This window comes from Copadichromis virginalis, linkage group LG3 (assembly GCF_057382275.1).
Source record: "Copadichromis virginalis isolate Kocher_CV1m ecotype Utaka linkage group LG3, C_Virginalis_male_GT1.1, whole genome shotgun sequence".
NCBI classification, from domain to species: domain Eukaryota; kingdom Metazoa; phylum Chordata; class Actinopteri; order Cichliformes; family Cichlidae; genus Copadichromis; species Copadichromis virginalis.
This window is the reverse complement of record NC_140620.1, coordinates 59,499,431-59,513,929: the sequence shown is the minus strand read 5'-3', so window position 1 is coordinate 59,513,929 and position 14,499 is coordinate 59,499,431. Positions and strand designations below refer to the sequence as shown.

The 14,499-nt window shown below is 45.0% G+C and overlaps 1 protein-coding gene across 1 annotated transcript; it reads left to right on the top strand.

The window, feature by feature from the left end:
• Positions 1-141: 141 nt before the first annotated feature.
• Positions 142-12,905, top strand: LOC146716377 (glycogen phosphorylase, muscle form-like). Its single transcript, XM_085451804.1, has 20 exons — positions 142-527; positions 2,490-2,591; positions 3,124-3,202; positions 3,278-3,381; positions 3,833-3,964; positions 5,262-5,373; positions 5,457-5,539; positions 6,768-6,911; positions 7,024-7,116; positions 7,525-7,671; positions 7,830-7,993; positions 8,076-8,190; positions 8,262-8,363; positions 8,441-8,588; positions 8,679-8,737; positions 9,227-9,368; positions 9,532-9,739; positions 11,231-11,365; positions 11,545-11,611; positions 11,698-12,905. Exons 1-20 carry the CDS (start codon positions 285-287, stop codon positions 11,845-11,847), a joined length of 2,529 nt encoding a protein of 842 aa, XP_085307930.1. The 5' UTR covers positions 142-284; the 3' UTR covers positions 11,848-12,905.
• The last annotated feature ends 1,594 nt before the right edge of the window (positions 12,906-14,499 follow it).

The window sequence follows — 14,499 nt, the reverse complement described above, 5'->3', positions numbered from 1 at the left end:
GCCACATTTACACTGGAAGTTAGAACAAGTATTGTTTACAGAGTTTCGTGGAGTACCCGAACAGTAAGACGAAAGTCTTCCAAGTCGCTGATTGGCCACCTGATGATACTGAGTTTTATTTTGAAACTGTCGACCGGAAAAGCTGTTTGGCTGTTCCGTCCTGACGCTCTCAGCTGTACGTGACATATTAAAGAGGCTGGAGCATCGCTAGGCTCCGGCTGTGTGTTCAACGCAGAGCCGAAGAAGAGCAACGACGCGTCGGGTCACACTCCGGGAGCACAGAGATGGCCAAGCCGCTGACAGACCAAGACAGGAGGAAGCAGATCTCGGTGCGGGGCCTGGCCGGGGTGGAGAACGTTGCGGACCTAAAAACTAACTTCAACCGGCACCTCCATTTCACCCTGGTCAAGGATCGGAATGTGGCCACCAAACGGGACTACTACTTCGCCTTGGCAAACACGGTCCGAGATCACCTGGTGGGCCGCTGGATCCGAACGCAGCAGCATTACTACGAGAAGGACCCCAAAGTAAGCAACCGGGTGCACTGCAGTCGAGCACAGCTGATCGGAGGCCTGGGGGAAGGGAGGGGATGCGGGTTCGTGATGCGGATGTCAGCAGTGATGGCTGCGGCTTGTAACAGCGTTGCTCTTCGTATCCATTTATAGTCACGTTCGCTCTGACCGTGAGTCGTGTGTCTGTGTGTGTGTCTGTGTGTGCGTGTGTCCCGGCAGCTCCGCTCTTATGAGATGTTACGCAACGTCATCCGCAGCTGTCTCACCTTCACCTGACCTCTGCTGTACCTCGCTCACTCATGTGCGTCCACACGGGCGGGCTTGGGGCCAACCAGACATAGCTCACGTAAACGCATGTCCGCCATCCATCTCTCCACCCCCTCTCCTCTCACCAAAGCGCAAAATGACCTAAAGGCCTTGAGCAGGCAGCGAGAACTGAGCCCTCAGAGCTGCTGCATAGCCCCTTTTGCATTAGTACCCACTCTGATCAGCTCGCCACTGTTTTATTACCTACTGGGCTGGGGTTCCTTGAGGAGGGGGCTGCCCTCACGGGCTCACAGCTCTGATAACTGCGTCACTAAGACTGCATACCACTGCCACGGCCCGAGACCCCGCTGTGCTCCAGCCTGGCTGTTCAGACGGCTATGTCTTGTCCTCCTCCAGCTTATTGACCGGTGTTGTGCCAAAAAGTGATTGTCTGCCAAAAACTGATTTCCGGTATTTGCCAAAAACTGATTGCTCGTATTTAAACTGCTATAAGTAACTTGTTGGCCTATAATATGTGAAACATATGTCAAATTCATCCCTCATGGATGACACAAAGTCATATTGAGCCACAAACAACATTCGTGTAACAAGGTAGAAGCCGCAATCAGTTTTTGGCAGCGACCTTTATAGAACCTTTATTTATGCAGTTAAAAAAATCTCATTAACATTAAAAATGTCTTTTGTAAGAGTAAGACAGCAGAAATGGCAGCAAATATTACAATAGTTCTGTAAAAATATTTTAAGTGGGGATAAAGGACCGGATTGGTTATAATGTGAGTACAATAACACAGAGTTATAAAGATACTTGAAAAAACAGATAATCTTTTAATTCTATATATTACCCCTTTGTAAACGCTGTTCACCGAAGTCTATTTACCAACATACGTAAAGATATTACACATAAAAAATACACAGAAACATTGGAAATCACTTTTTGGCACAACACCGGCTTTCAGGGAGGCCTTCATAGTCAAAAGATGCTGATCTGCTGTGCATAAAAGTATGAAGTGATTCTTTTCAAAGCATGCAAAATGTTAGATGATGATGATTCGTTGAATTTTCAGTAAAGAAGTTCTGGTTCTCTGGAACTGGAGGTTCAGGGTGAGCATTGCATTCAGCTGCTGCACTCTGGTGACTTTTCCTGTGACCGTGTGGCGTGGTGCACTTGGAACAGCTGTCACATTTCTATACACTGAGTCAATGTGCTGCTGACTCTCAGCACTCTTAAAGTGGTGCTCAGTTAGACGTCAGACGTGGAGGTCAGTGTTAGACGATACATATGCTGTGACAAAGAACGAAGGAGCCATGCCAGTGTGACCTACCCTGCTGACCTCTGCATGTCTCAGTCACTTCGGTCTACACATGCTTCTCATGCTGGAGCCGTATCAGAATGTCAGAAGCTTTGTTCTCTGTACCAGACTTGTAATGCTGCTTCTCTGAAGTGAAACGGTGTCATTGCCTGCAGTTGCTCTGCTGCTGTCTTGTCCTAGAGATCACGTGGCCGGGCCATGGGGCGCATACTGTGTGCTTTATTGTCAATAACCTGACTCTGTTTCAGAGTTTCATCCAGTCATATTTGTGTTGTTGCCTTTGGAAATATTTTTGCATACAGATGTAAAAGTGCAATAACTGAAAGGAAATTCAAACTACCAGCAGCTCAGGATCAGGTGGAAGTGGAATAAAAAGCCATTTTGCTCTGTTTTCTTGCAGCGCGTCTACTACCTCTCCTTGGAGTTTTACATGGGCCGTACTCTGCAGAACACCATGGTGAACCTGGCCTTGGAGAATGCCTGCGATGAAGCCACATACCAGGTGAGGGTAATACAGCACGCTTCCAACAGAAACAAAATCAAATCAACCCACACTGATGCAGAGAGGCTTCCACATCCTCAAGCAATGGCTGAATAAAGTGAGAGGGATGACCAGAGATATTATAGATTTGTAATTAGTTTTTACTTTTATTTTGACTTCCTGTTTTTAATTCAGTTTAGTTTCAGTGAGTTCATGAATGAATCTTTAGTGTTAATGAATTTTTTATTAATTTAAATTTGAAGGAAAAAAAAAATTGAAGATGTCGTTTTACAAGATCCCGCAAAAGTTTTTAAGTCCATGCACTTCCAGGTCAGTCTGAGACCTTGGAAACAACCATAGCAATGAGAGACGCACTTGCGGGAGACACTCACAGATTTTTAGTTGGAGCTTGGCTTTACTGTCAATAACACTCAGCCAGACAGTGAAGCTCTAATGTTCATTGCCGTTAACGTGGGAGGAGTGATTAACAGCTCTGTCCTGCAGTACTCACAGCTGATCCACACCTTACTGTGCGTGTGCTCATGTTCTTTAGCTGGGTTTGGACATGGAGGAGCTGCAGGACATTGAAGAAGATGCTGGCCTAGGCAATGGAGGCCTTGGACGCCTGGCTGGTGAGCTCCTGATTGGCTGCTGACAAATGGTGATGTGAAGCACAGCCGTGTCTAACAGCGCTCCCGTTTCCACAGCTTGTTTCCTGGACTCCATGGCCTCTCTGGGTCTGGCTGCTTATGGATATGGCATCCGGTATGAGTTCGGCATTTTCAACCAGAAAATTGTCAGTGGCTGGCAGGTATGTTCACCCGGTGCTGTGTATGCACTTAAAGCACCTTTGCACTACAGTCATACTGAATAAGATTAGCCAGACAAAAGCGCCCTCTGTGATGGTAGCAGAGGGTGTTGCATGATGGACCCGTCACAGTTTGTTTACACAAGATATGGGTGATGCTGATTAAAAGGAGCATTAATAGGATTATTAGGAGGATTATTCGGAGCACAGAACGTGGCAAAGTGAGAGAATTTGATGGACCGTCTGTTCACTCTGTAGTCTCAGTGGAAATGGAGTTATAGTCAGAGTACCGTCTTGAAACTCCAGTGTTTGTTGTGTTTGGACAGGACGGTCTGCTGATGTAGTTTTTGTCATATAAGCAGCATATAAGTGCTCAAATATGAGACTTTTAAGGACTTTTTTTTCATATTTTAACTAGTTTTAAACAGGAAGATGCCATCTGGTATTTCCACAGGTGGAAGAAGCCGATGACTGGCTGCGTTATGGGAATCCCTGGGAGAAGGCTCGGCCCGAGTACATGCGCCCTGTCCACTTCTATGGCCGCGTGGAGCACACAGCTGATGGAGTGAAGTGGGTTGACACGCAGGTTGGTACCAGGTCGTTACTGTATACTCTTAATAGAAAGTACTGAGACTGTCACATTTTCTTTGACACCTCTAATTGTGCATGCTACTACTACTATTATTATTGGGTAACAAAGACTACAGTTTAACGAGGATACGGGGTAAAGACAAACCCCTCAACTTGCTGTAATTATCTAATACACGCGTTTTTTGGTTATAGTAGTTTAAAAAATTGAGTTAAACAGTGGCTGGATCAGGTTAAATGCACTGGGACTGTATGCATTAGTAACATTTGCATGCAGCAGGTCAGTCCTGTGTCTCTAGTGTCTGTCTGTAGTCTCTCTCAGGGGTCGAGGGGGAGGGAGAGCAGATCCTCTGTTAATCGTAAGGTTGGTGCTTCAGTCAGCATGCCAAAGATCCTTGGGCAAGATACTAACCCCAAGTTTCTCTCCGATGTATCCATCACAGTGTGAAGTAGCACTTTTGTAGAAACACATAGAAAAAAAGTGCTGGTTTGAATGAGGTGAGTAATAAAGTACCTGGAGTGCTCGGGTAGAGTAGAAACATGCTACATAAGAACCAGTGCAGGTGCCATTTAGTTGCACAGCTGATATACAGTTGAAAGGTTGGTAATGTTGTGTGAAGCAGGACTTTTTCCCACAGTGCCAAATCACACATTTGTGCATTTGTATTGTAAGATGAAGACCTTATGATAATACAGAGAGAACGGCAACAGTCAGAAAACTCGCTGTGAGCAAGCTCTTGGTGACGATGAGAAGGAAAAACATCTTTTAAAGTAAGAACCCTGCGTCTGAACCAGGCTCAGTGAGGGGCGTCAGTCTGCCCAGTGATTTGGGGAAAGTGGGACAAAGATGCACCGTAATCTTCAGATGTGGTTACACTCATGGCAGTAGTAATGACCATGGCAGTAGAAGAATGCAGGGTGGAGAGAGTCCCGTCACTTGTTCTCTGCATCAGAGAAGGTTGAATGCAAACAACAGTAACAGATATGAATGCTTTCTGGTAGCTTCCAGCTCAGTATCTGTGCCTCGGGAATATGTGAAGGATTAGAGAGTTCAGCTCTTCATGTCTCCCCGATGAACACCTCAGTTTGCCTGAAGATGTCTGAACCCAGGAACCTTGCACTGTGGTATTCCCTCACATTCCCTGTAATGGTACCTGGGACAGATGATTTGTATTTGCCCTGCAGCCCCATCTCAGTCTAGTTGGCTTGTCCTGTGGTCTGTGACATCATCCCTGACAGTAAATCAGCAGACTGTAGTTTAAACACTGAGAAATGATGAAGTGTGTGTGTTCCAGGTGGTTCTGGCTCTTCCCTATGACACTCCAGTCCCCGGCTACAGAAACAACATAGTTAATACGATGAGGCTGTGGTCTGCAAAGGCGCCCTGTGACTTTAACCTGAAAGACTGTGAGTACTGCCCTCTGCTCACATCACTCTGTGAAAAGTAGAACCAGCAGACATGGACTGCTCTTCTTGCTGTTGTCCCACAGTTAATGTTGGAGGCTACATTCAAGCTGTGCTCGATAGAAACCTCGCTGAGAACATCTCCAGAGTGCTCTACCCCAATGACAATGTGAGTGGATTTACAGCTGCACTTCTTATTTATTTGAACCTTTACTTCGTTCACATGAACTAGTGGATGGTGCTGTGCGTGACATTGAGAGTATTTGCTCATCTGCTTTCACACACGTATGAACTTCAGCGACATCCCATTCTTAATCCCTAAAGTGTAATATGATGTCAGCCCACCCTCTGCCGCTATAACAGCTCCAACTCTTCTAGCTTTCCTCAAGGTTCAGGAGTGTGTTTATCCCTGTGCCAGGTGACATTTTTCCTTATCTGTCCAGTGTTTTAAAAGTTAAGATTGACCAAACTCCTGCAATGATTGCATTTGGGACTTGGAAATAAGCACAGGGTCTGCAAAGGGCACAAAAACGTCTCTTAGTGCAGAGGTTCCCAAAGTGTGGGGCCCACCTCTTAGGGGGGGGGCGCTAAGCCATTGCAGGGGGGAGGGGCACGGTATGAAAGGAAAAAAAAAAAAAAAAGGAACGCTTGGACGCTGTTAGCATAATGGACAGGTTTTTGACGGGGCTCCCACACAAACGCAAAGCAGGAAATGAAGCATCGCTGAATATGTTTCCAAACCAACTTCATTCTAAGCCAAAGACTAGAAAATATTGTGAAGCATATCTTCCCTTTGGTTTCACCTGCACAAGTGCCGAGGTAGGTCTCCCCTGCAGAATTGGTTTTCCCTGCGTCAGGAGCAGCGCTAGGCTCTCCAAATCACGGGCAAACAGTATCCCACATTCTTGATTTTTAGTTCACGAACACATCCAGAAATGCATACACTATTATATATTGTACATATATTTATTAGTTTCAGGTTGGCCATTCTTGTATTTTGCTCGTTTGTGTTGTTGTGTTTGCACATCTCTGTTGCTTGTGGGGCTCGCACACAAGAATTTCACTCGCATGTGCTGTGCCAGTGTGCCTGCACATGTGATGTGACAATAAAAGTGATTTGATTTGATTTGATTTGTTGTAATGACCAACTACTCCTGACATTTTGGAGATGTTAGGTCTTTATACAGTAAAGTTGCAGTGAGATACAAATAATATCAGGCCGTTCCTGCCACGATTTGTTCCCTTGGTTCAAATCACGGACTAACCTGATGATTTCCTCCTCCTGAGCTGCTCTCTTTTTCTGTGCTTCTTCCATAATAATGTCAGCGGGTGTACCGGCAGCAGATTGATTGTAAGCATTGAACTCTGGTGTAACAGCTCTTCATACTCTCCTTCAGTTCTTTGAAGGGAAGGAGCTGCGTCTGAAGCAGGAATACTTTGTCGTAGCTGCAACTCTTCAGGACATCATCCGTCGATTCAAAGCCTCAAAGTTTGGCTCCACAGAGTTTGTGCGGTTAGATCTTTCCACACTGCCAGACAAGGTGAGCTTGCTGTCATTCTGTGTTATTTGCTTCTCTTTTGTTTTTTACTTTCTCTTATTGATTTCTCCTAAAACTGATGATCATGAGTTTTCTGTTTTCTCTCCATGTGCAGGTGGCCATCCAGCTGAATGACACCCACCCTGCTCTGGCCATTCCTGAACTGATGAGGCTGCTGGTGGACATTGAGAAAGTGCCCTGGGAGAAGGTATCACATCGCAAACTCTTAACTTTTCCATCCAGTGTGCATCTGTAGTGAGTCTGTGGGACCCTAATGGTGTATTCAAGACTTCAAACTGAGCTGGAGACCATAAAGTCACTGGGAAAACGTTTAATGAGCTCTGCAAATAAGAAGTAGGTGCATTAGGAGTCGCTACCTGCCATTAAAACAGATGCAGTTTTCAGACTCTGGCTACGCTGATCAGCCCATATTTTATAGACGTTCTAGGATTCTTCGACCGGGATTCAGTCTCATTGTTTGTTTGTGTCCTTAGCGCTAACCTCAAACCAAGTCACTGATCAGCTAAAAAAGTGCTTTCACATTGGTTCACATTTTCTTTAGCACAGTTTCTTAAATGCTAACCTAGCTGCCTGTGGCTCTGGCCTCTGTGTCTAGGCCTGGGACATTGTGATCCGAACCTGTGCCTACACCAACCACACTGTGCTGCCTGAGGCACTGGAGCGCTGGCCCGTGGACCTCTTCCAAAACCTGCTGCCTCGACACCTCGACATCATTTACGAGATCAACAGGAGGCACCTGGAGGTATGAGGGGAGGATGTAATATTGGAGCTTTTCAGGCAATAAGGTGCCTGAAAAGCTTTGTGAGCAGAGAAAATGTGGTTCGTTCTTGAAGAATGAAACATTTTGTTTTATACGCACAGCGGTGAGTAATCTCAGAGTGTTTATCTTCACTCCTTCAGCGCATCTCGAAGCTTTACCCAGGGGACACTGACCGCATATGTAGAATGTCCCTGATTGAGGAAGGAGATGTGAAGAAAATCAACATGGCTCATCTTTGTATTGTGGGCTCTCACGCAGTCAACGGAGTGGCCCGTATCCACTCAGATATCATCAAAAACACTGTGTAAGGAAACCTGTAGGAATCTAGCTGCATAACATGTTACAAAGATGTTTGGAAGTTTCTCTGACTGGTGTTCCACATTCAGGTTCAAGGATTTTTACGAGGTTGACCCTCAGAAGTTTCAGAACAAGACCAACGGTATCACCCCCAGGCGCTGGCTGGTCATGTGCAACCCCGGTCTGGCTGAGGTCATCGCTGAGGTGGGTTAGTTATTTGTGAACGTTGTAAGTCTTTGTAGAGATCTTGCCTAACTCACCTGCTTAACCTCCAGAAAATTGGAGAGGATTACATCCGTGACCTGGACCAGCTGAAGAAGCTTCTGGACTTTGTGAATGATGACGCTTTCATCCGGGACGTAGCCAAAATCAAACAAGTGAGAGCTTAAAATGCCAAAAGTAAAATGCACTCTGTTTGCGTGCTTCTTTTTACACCCTCTGTCTGAACTTTCAGGAGAACAAGATGAAGTTTGCAGCGCATCTTGAAGCGCACTACAAGGTGAAGATCAACCCCAGCTCCATGTTTGATGTGCAGGTGAAGAGGATCCACGAGTATAAAAGGCAGCTACTCAACTGCCTGCATATCATCACACTGTACAACCGTGGGTGCTGCTGAGCTTTAACTCTGAATCCAGACTTGTCTTCTGTTTAACAAACAAACAAGCAAACAAACAGTCTTTCTCTCTGATCAGGCATTAAGAACGAGGCCAACAAGCAGTGGACACCCAGAACGATCATGATTGGAGGAAAGGTGAGCAGCAATATTCCTAAAAGTTTAATGTGGTCAGAAGAAAGCCTGTCATGGAAGCAGTTTATTCCCACACCCACTGCACTTCACACTACATCAAATCCAGCCTTATCTAGTATGTGTCTGGGCCACTTTGACACAGCCAGTCATAAACATGGCTGTCCATCTGTCTGCACATGGATGTTGTTGCATCAGAGAAGCTGCTTGTAGACATCTGTCTCACCAAGCAGGACCTTTCTTCTTCTTCTACACTAACCTCATTCAGTAGTGTTTATTCACCTGTAGTTTATATACTGCTGTGACAGGACAGGCTATGAAACTGTGATGATTTAGAAGTACCTCTGGAGGAAAATTGAGCATGATTGAGTTGAGCTGCACGTCTTGGACGAGTTGAAGCTAGCTGTTAGCCACTACGAATTTAACACCTGTTTTTGAACTTTGAGGGTGTGGTGAGCCTCTTGGTTTCCCAGCATGTGCCTTCTGCGTTTCTAGGCTGCTCCAGGATACCACACTGCCAAGATGATCATCAAGCTGATCACGTCCATCGGAGATATCGTTAATAATGACCCCGTGGTGGGAGATCGCCTTAAAGTCATCTTCCTGGAGAACTACCGCGTCACACTGGCTGAGAAGAGTAATAAGTTTTTGACTGTGTCTTACTGTAAATAAGTGATGTATAATATCACTTATTTACACTACAGCTGGATAAACCTGATCTTTTATGTTGGGTCATTCTCTGTTGGGACAGTAGCACATAAAGCTGACTCCACTGTATTCCGTGTGTCTCCTCTGTGCAGTCATCCCTGCGGCTGACCTGTCTGAGCAGATTTCCACAGCAGGTACTGAGGCCTCGGGCACAGGGAACATGAAGTTCATGCTGAATGGCGCCCTCACCATTGGCACCATGGATGGTGCCAACGTGGAAATGGCAGAGGAGGCTGGAGAGGAGAATCTGTTCATCTTTGGTATGAGGGTGCACGATGTGGAGGCTCTGGACAAGAAGGGGTGAGTTTTAAAATGGTCTTGGTTCAGAGGTGTGCGTGCGTGCGTGCGTGCGTGCGTACACATCCACAACATCAGGGATAAGTGAGATGCTTGGCTACAACAACCAAAAGGAGACTAGAGGCCAAGATCTAGGTAGCATAGAGGGATGTTAGCCAACTTCAGTTGCAGAAAGGTAACTAAGAAGTACAGCAAAGTGTCCATACCTGAGGCCTTGGAAACAGCTGCTAAAGATTCACAGCCTTGGCCAGCCGCTTGAAGAAGTATACCTGACAAACAATATGAGAACAGCACCACCGAGGCTGGGGGCTTTTTTTCCATAGGCGAGCGGAGCAATACTGGAAGAGCATATGGGAGAAAGATGCAATGCTCAGCAGCCAGTGGATCTAAGAGCAAGTAGTTACTTTATTGCTTAGTTACTTTTTTTTAATAACATGATACACAACCCGAGTATAAGGCAACAGACCTTTCAGCCCATTTCTATTTTTTCTGCATAATCCATCATATTAAACTGAATCAAATGAAAAAGTCTCTTTAAAACTTGTTTTATTAGTTTATTAGTTATCTTTTAACTTTATGCATCAAGTAAAAATGTAATTATATGCAACAATCTTTGACTGGAAGAAATGTGTTTAACATTTAAACCTATTTCCTGCATAATCCAGCAGATAAAATAATGTTTTGGGTTTCTACTCTTTCAAATAGATGCGAGTAAAAACAGCAGAAAATAAATAAAATCAAAGACTCAGCAGCTCTTAAATCTATTGTCACCTGTTTAGCTGGAGTGGGGTGGGTGGAGGTTTGCCCACAGCTGTCCTGTCAGTGGGAGGATCCGGGGGTTTCTGTGTGAATGTCACATTCCCGTGGCAGCGTGCTCGCTGCTCGCTCAGAGTTGAAGTTTAATTTTTCGCTGTAGAAAGAAGTTTTCTTCCCACACAGCGTGAACAGCAGACGCTGATGTTTTTGTCACTTTTTACAGAATCAAACTCAAAGTAATGTGATTACTTCCACGCTTTAATCGTTGCTTGGTCGTGCTCTCTCTGCACTCCATATTATCCATTGTTGATCTCCACACGTCTGTTGCTGCCACGGACGTCTTACGCTCGAAGATGTAGAGGGTGGAGGAAACGGTGGTCTCAGTGGTAATCGGAGCACTCGGTGCGGTGACTCCCAAGTTAGGCGAGTAGCTCCAGCAGATCCCGGGAACAACATCGGAGATCTCTGTCCAGAAGAGCGCAGTCCTGGGAACAGCTAAGATACTGTGCAGGAGCCTCGAGCTCCCAGGCCTCTGCTCAACTAGTTAGCTAAAGTAACTTAACCATGTAACGGCAGCTGAACAGTATCATCACATAATAATAAAACTGAAAAGTATTTTCCACCTGGGATGTTGTGCTTTTTAAAGCCCTGCCATGGAAACCACAGGAGTAACTTCCATCCACCGTCTGCTCTGTCCTGTGGAGCACAGCTAGCATCTCTGTGTTTTTCTGTCCTCAGCTACGACGCCGTGTCCTACTATAACCGTGTCCCCGAGCTGAAGCAGGCAGTGGACCAGATAGCAGGAGGCTTCTTCAGCCCCAGCCAGCCTGGCCTCTTCAAAGACCTCGTGAACATGCTGATGCACCATGACAGGTGAGCGCACGGTGGTCCCTAAACTCACGAGTGAGTACTTTGCATTCTAACTCACACTGTAGGCTCCAGTGATGTCGTGTCATTGCTGAGCAAACATGTGACTGACTTTCCCAGGCGTTAGACACGAGCTGAAGAGTGAACAATGCAGCTCACTGTTGAAACATTTTTATGTCCTGCAGGTTCAAGGTGTTTGCTGACTACGAAGACTACATCAGATGTCAGGAGAGAGTCAGCGCGCTCTACAAGGTATGCTCTGCTGCTAGTGAGGTCATGTACACAAGTATTGTCCAATAAATGACACCTGGCCTGTGACGCCTTCACTATGTTAACAGAACCCTAAAGAGTGGACCAAGATGGTGATTCACAACATTGCTGGCTGTGGAAAATTCTCCAGTGACCGCACCATTTCTGAGTATGCCCGGGAAATCTGGGGAATGGAGCCCAGTCTGGAGAAGATCGCTGCTCCGGATGCCCCTCGCTAAACCAAACTACCTTCGTCCGTAGCTCAGCACGTGGTATGGCAGCCAGAGACGAACCCTGTAGCTTCTCACTGTGCACTGTGGCATTATTTCTTTACAGTAACGATCCCTGTACAACCTCAACCACTTCCAGTTCACCCTGTGCTAACTGGAGCTGAAATGGTCCACTGTGGATGTGTGACAAATTAAAGGAAAAAGCAGAACCTGCGACTCCCCAACTGAGGGCTGTGGAGGTATTTTGCCTCCATGGGTTTGATCCACTTTTCTCTTTTTAAGGGGAAAGATTGTTGATCCTGAAAAGAGAGGGAGTGTGTTTTAGAAGTATGGTCTGCCATTAGTCCATTTCCAGAGAGTGGGAATCAGTGCCAAGGATTAAGGCTGTTGGCGTCCCCTTAATAAATTATTTCATCACTTGTTTTTCCTTTAACTTGTTACATGTCTTTATTTTTCTTTCTTCACCAGTAGCATCTGTATCACTTGTACAAGTACTACTAGGCACTGAGCTGTTTTATGTAAAGTGTAAACTGTAGGACACATAACAAGTACTGTTCATTTTTATTATTTTTACTAGTAGTACTTGTACTCCACTAACCGCAGATTATGAGAAAACTGGGAATGTGTTTGGTCACTACAGGATAATTGAGGCCTGTCTTTAACAAGAGCTAGACTACATTCCCTCCTTCCAAAAGCCAGCATAACTGCAGATAAGCCCGAGTCCTGTCACTGTTCCTGACCAGTCACGTCTTCCATGGAAGAGTGTAGCCTCCCAGCAGTACTGTAACTAAAAAGCATGTACCCGTGTTTCAGCACATGACTATTTCACGTTCACTGTCCAACTGCTTGTCCAGTGTTGTACGATGTTAGCTGAATGTATTTGTGTGTTTTATTATAGTTGAAGTTTGGTAGCTGTGACATCCTGTCAGCATGTGTTGTCTTTGTGCTGTAGTCTGTTAGACATTGATGGTGCCTACTCTTTGCATACCTCTCTGGAATATGTGTGTACTCTCAGCTGTATTTGTGTGTAACATAGAAGAGTGATATTAAAAAGCATTTATCATCAACTTTTTGACTCCTGGAGTTAATGTGTAATTCTGTTTGAAGAACGATTGGAGCAAAAATGAGGAGAAAGGAAAACGATGCATTCAAGGAAAATGGTCCAACATCTGTGAAGGGACCAGCATTTAAAAGTGAAAACACACACACACACTTTATCCTTTCATGCAATTCACACAATTTTCTGACTAAATCAACGACCAACTCCAATACTCTATTAGTTTATTTTGGTTTTCTCTTTTTCATTCCAAAGTGAGGAAGTTTGTCTTTTACAGCACAGTCAGCTTTTCCCTATTTTCTGAAATTCTGATATTTTTTTCTTCCTATTTTTCATTAGCACTAACCTTTAAAGTCAGTTTCTAAAACTGACTCAACAGCAGTTGGACTGCCGATTAAACTTAGGACGTCACTTTAGTCTCGTGACTTGTTTGATACACAATTAGCTGCAGTTTTGCTGGGTTTTTTTTATTTTTTATTTTTTTTTATTCTCCAGTCTTTCTCCTGAAATAGTCCACCCATACCTTCTCCAAGATAGTTCAGAGTTTACTACTCTCTACAAATTTCCAACAAACAGGAAGTGGGAAGCTGTATGTGTGTTTTAACAAATTCTTAATATATACCACAAAAACAATAAATGTACTTATTCTAGCATATTCTTATGTTATTATACTTATATTGTGGATTTCAGGAAGCACACAGCCCCACTCCCCCCCATCATCCTGACTGACACTCTCATCACCTCTGTGGACTCATTCCGCTTCCTGGGTACCACCATCACCCAGGACCTGAAGTGGGAGCCCACCATCACCTCCGTCATTAAGAAAGCCCAGCAGAGGATGCAAATACTAAAGACTGCAAATACTACAGCGGTGGTTAAAAAGGCCCAGCAGCGTCTCCACTTTCTGAGAGTGCTCAGGAGGAACAACCTGGAGGAGAGGCTGCTGGTGACATTTTACAGAGCCACCATAGAGAGCATCCTAACGTACGGCGTAACAACATGGTATGCAGGGTGCTCAGCTGTGGACAGGAAAGTACTGCAGAGGGTCATCAACACAGCCCAGAAGATCACTGGCTGCTCTCTGCCCAGCCTGGAGGTCACTGCAAACTCTCGGTACCTCAGCAGAGCTGGTAATATCATCAAGGACCACTCTCACCCCAGCAACCAACTGTTTGAACTATTACCGTCAGGCCGACGGTACAGGTCACATAAAACCAGGACAAACAGATTCGGGGTTGACTTCTTTCCCAGAGCTATCACCGTAGTAAATAAGCACAAAAACAATTGAACCTATTCCATACCGTCACTGTCATTATATTATGCTGCTATTCATACTGTCATTATATTAATGCTGATATCCTGTATATATTGTACATACCATTGTTTGAGTACTTACGATTGTTTCTTTGTACTTTTTATATTTTACATTTATATTTATAAGGGAGTGGCACTCCAATTTCGTTGTACTCTGTACAATGACAATAAAGGCTATTCTATTCTATTCTACTTCCTGAGGCAGCTGAAGAAATTCAACCTGCCAAAACGGACGATGATGCAGTTCTACACTGGAATCATCGAGTCCATCCTCACCTCCTCCATCACCG

Excerpts from the sequence above, each read along its gene's own strand:
- LOC146716377 (XM_085451804.1), top strand. The coding sequence starts at position 285 with ATGGCCAAGCCGCTGACAGACCAAGACAGGAGGAAGCAGATCTCGGTG. Across the intron at positions 6,912-7,023 it reads TTTCCACACTGCCAGACAAG|GTGGCCATCCAGCTGAATGA; the intron begins GTGAGCTTGCTG and ends CTCCATGTGCAG. Across the intron at positions 7,672-7,829 it reads TCAACAGGAGGCACCTGGAG|CGCATCTCGAAGCTTTACCC; the intron begins GTATGAGGGGAG and ends TCACTCCTTCAG.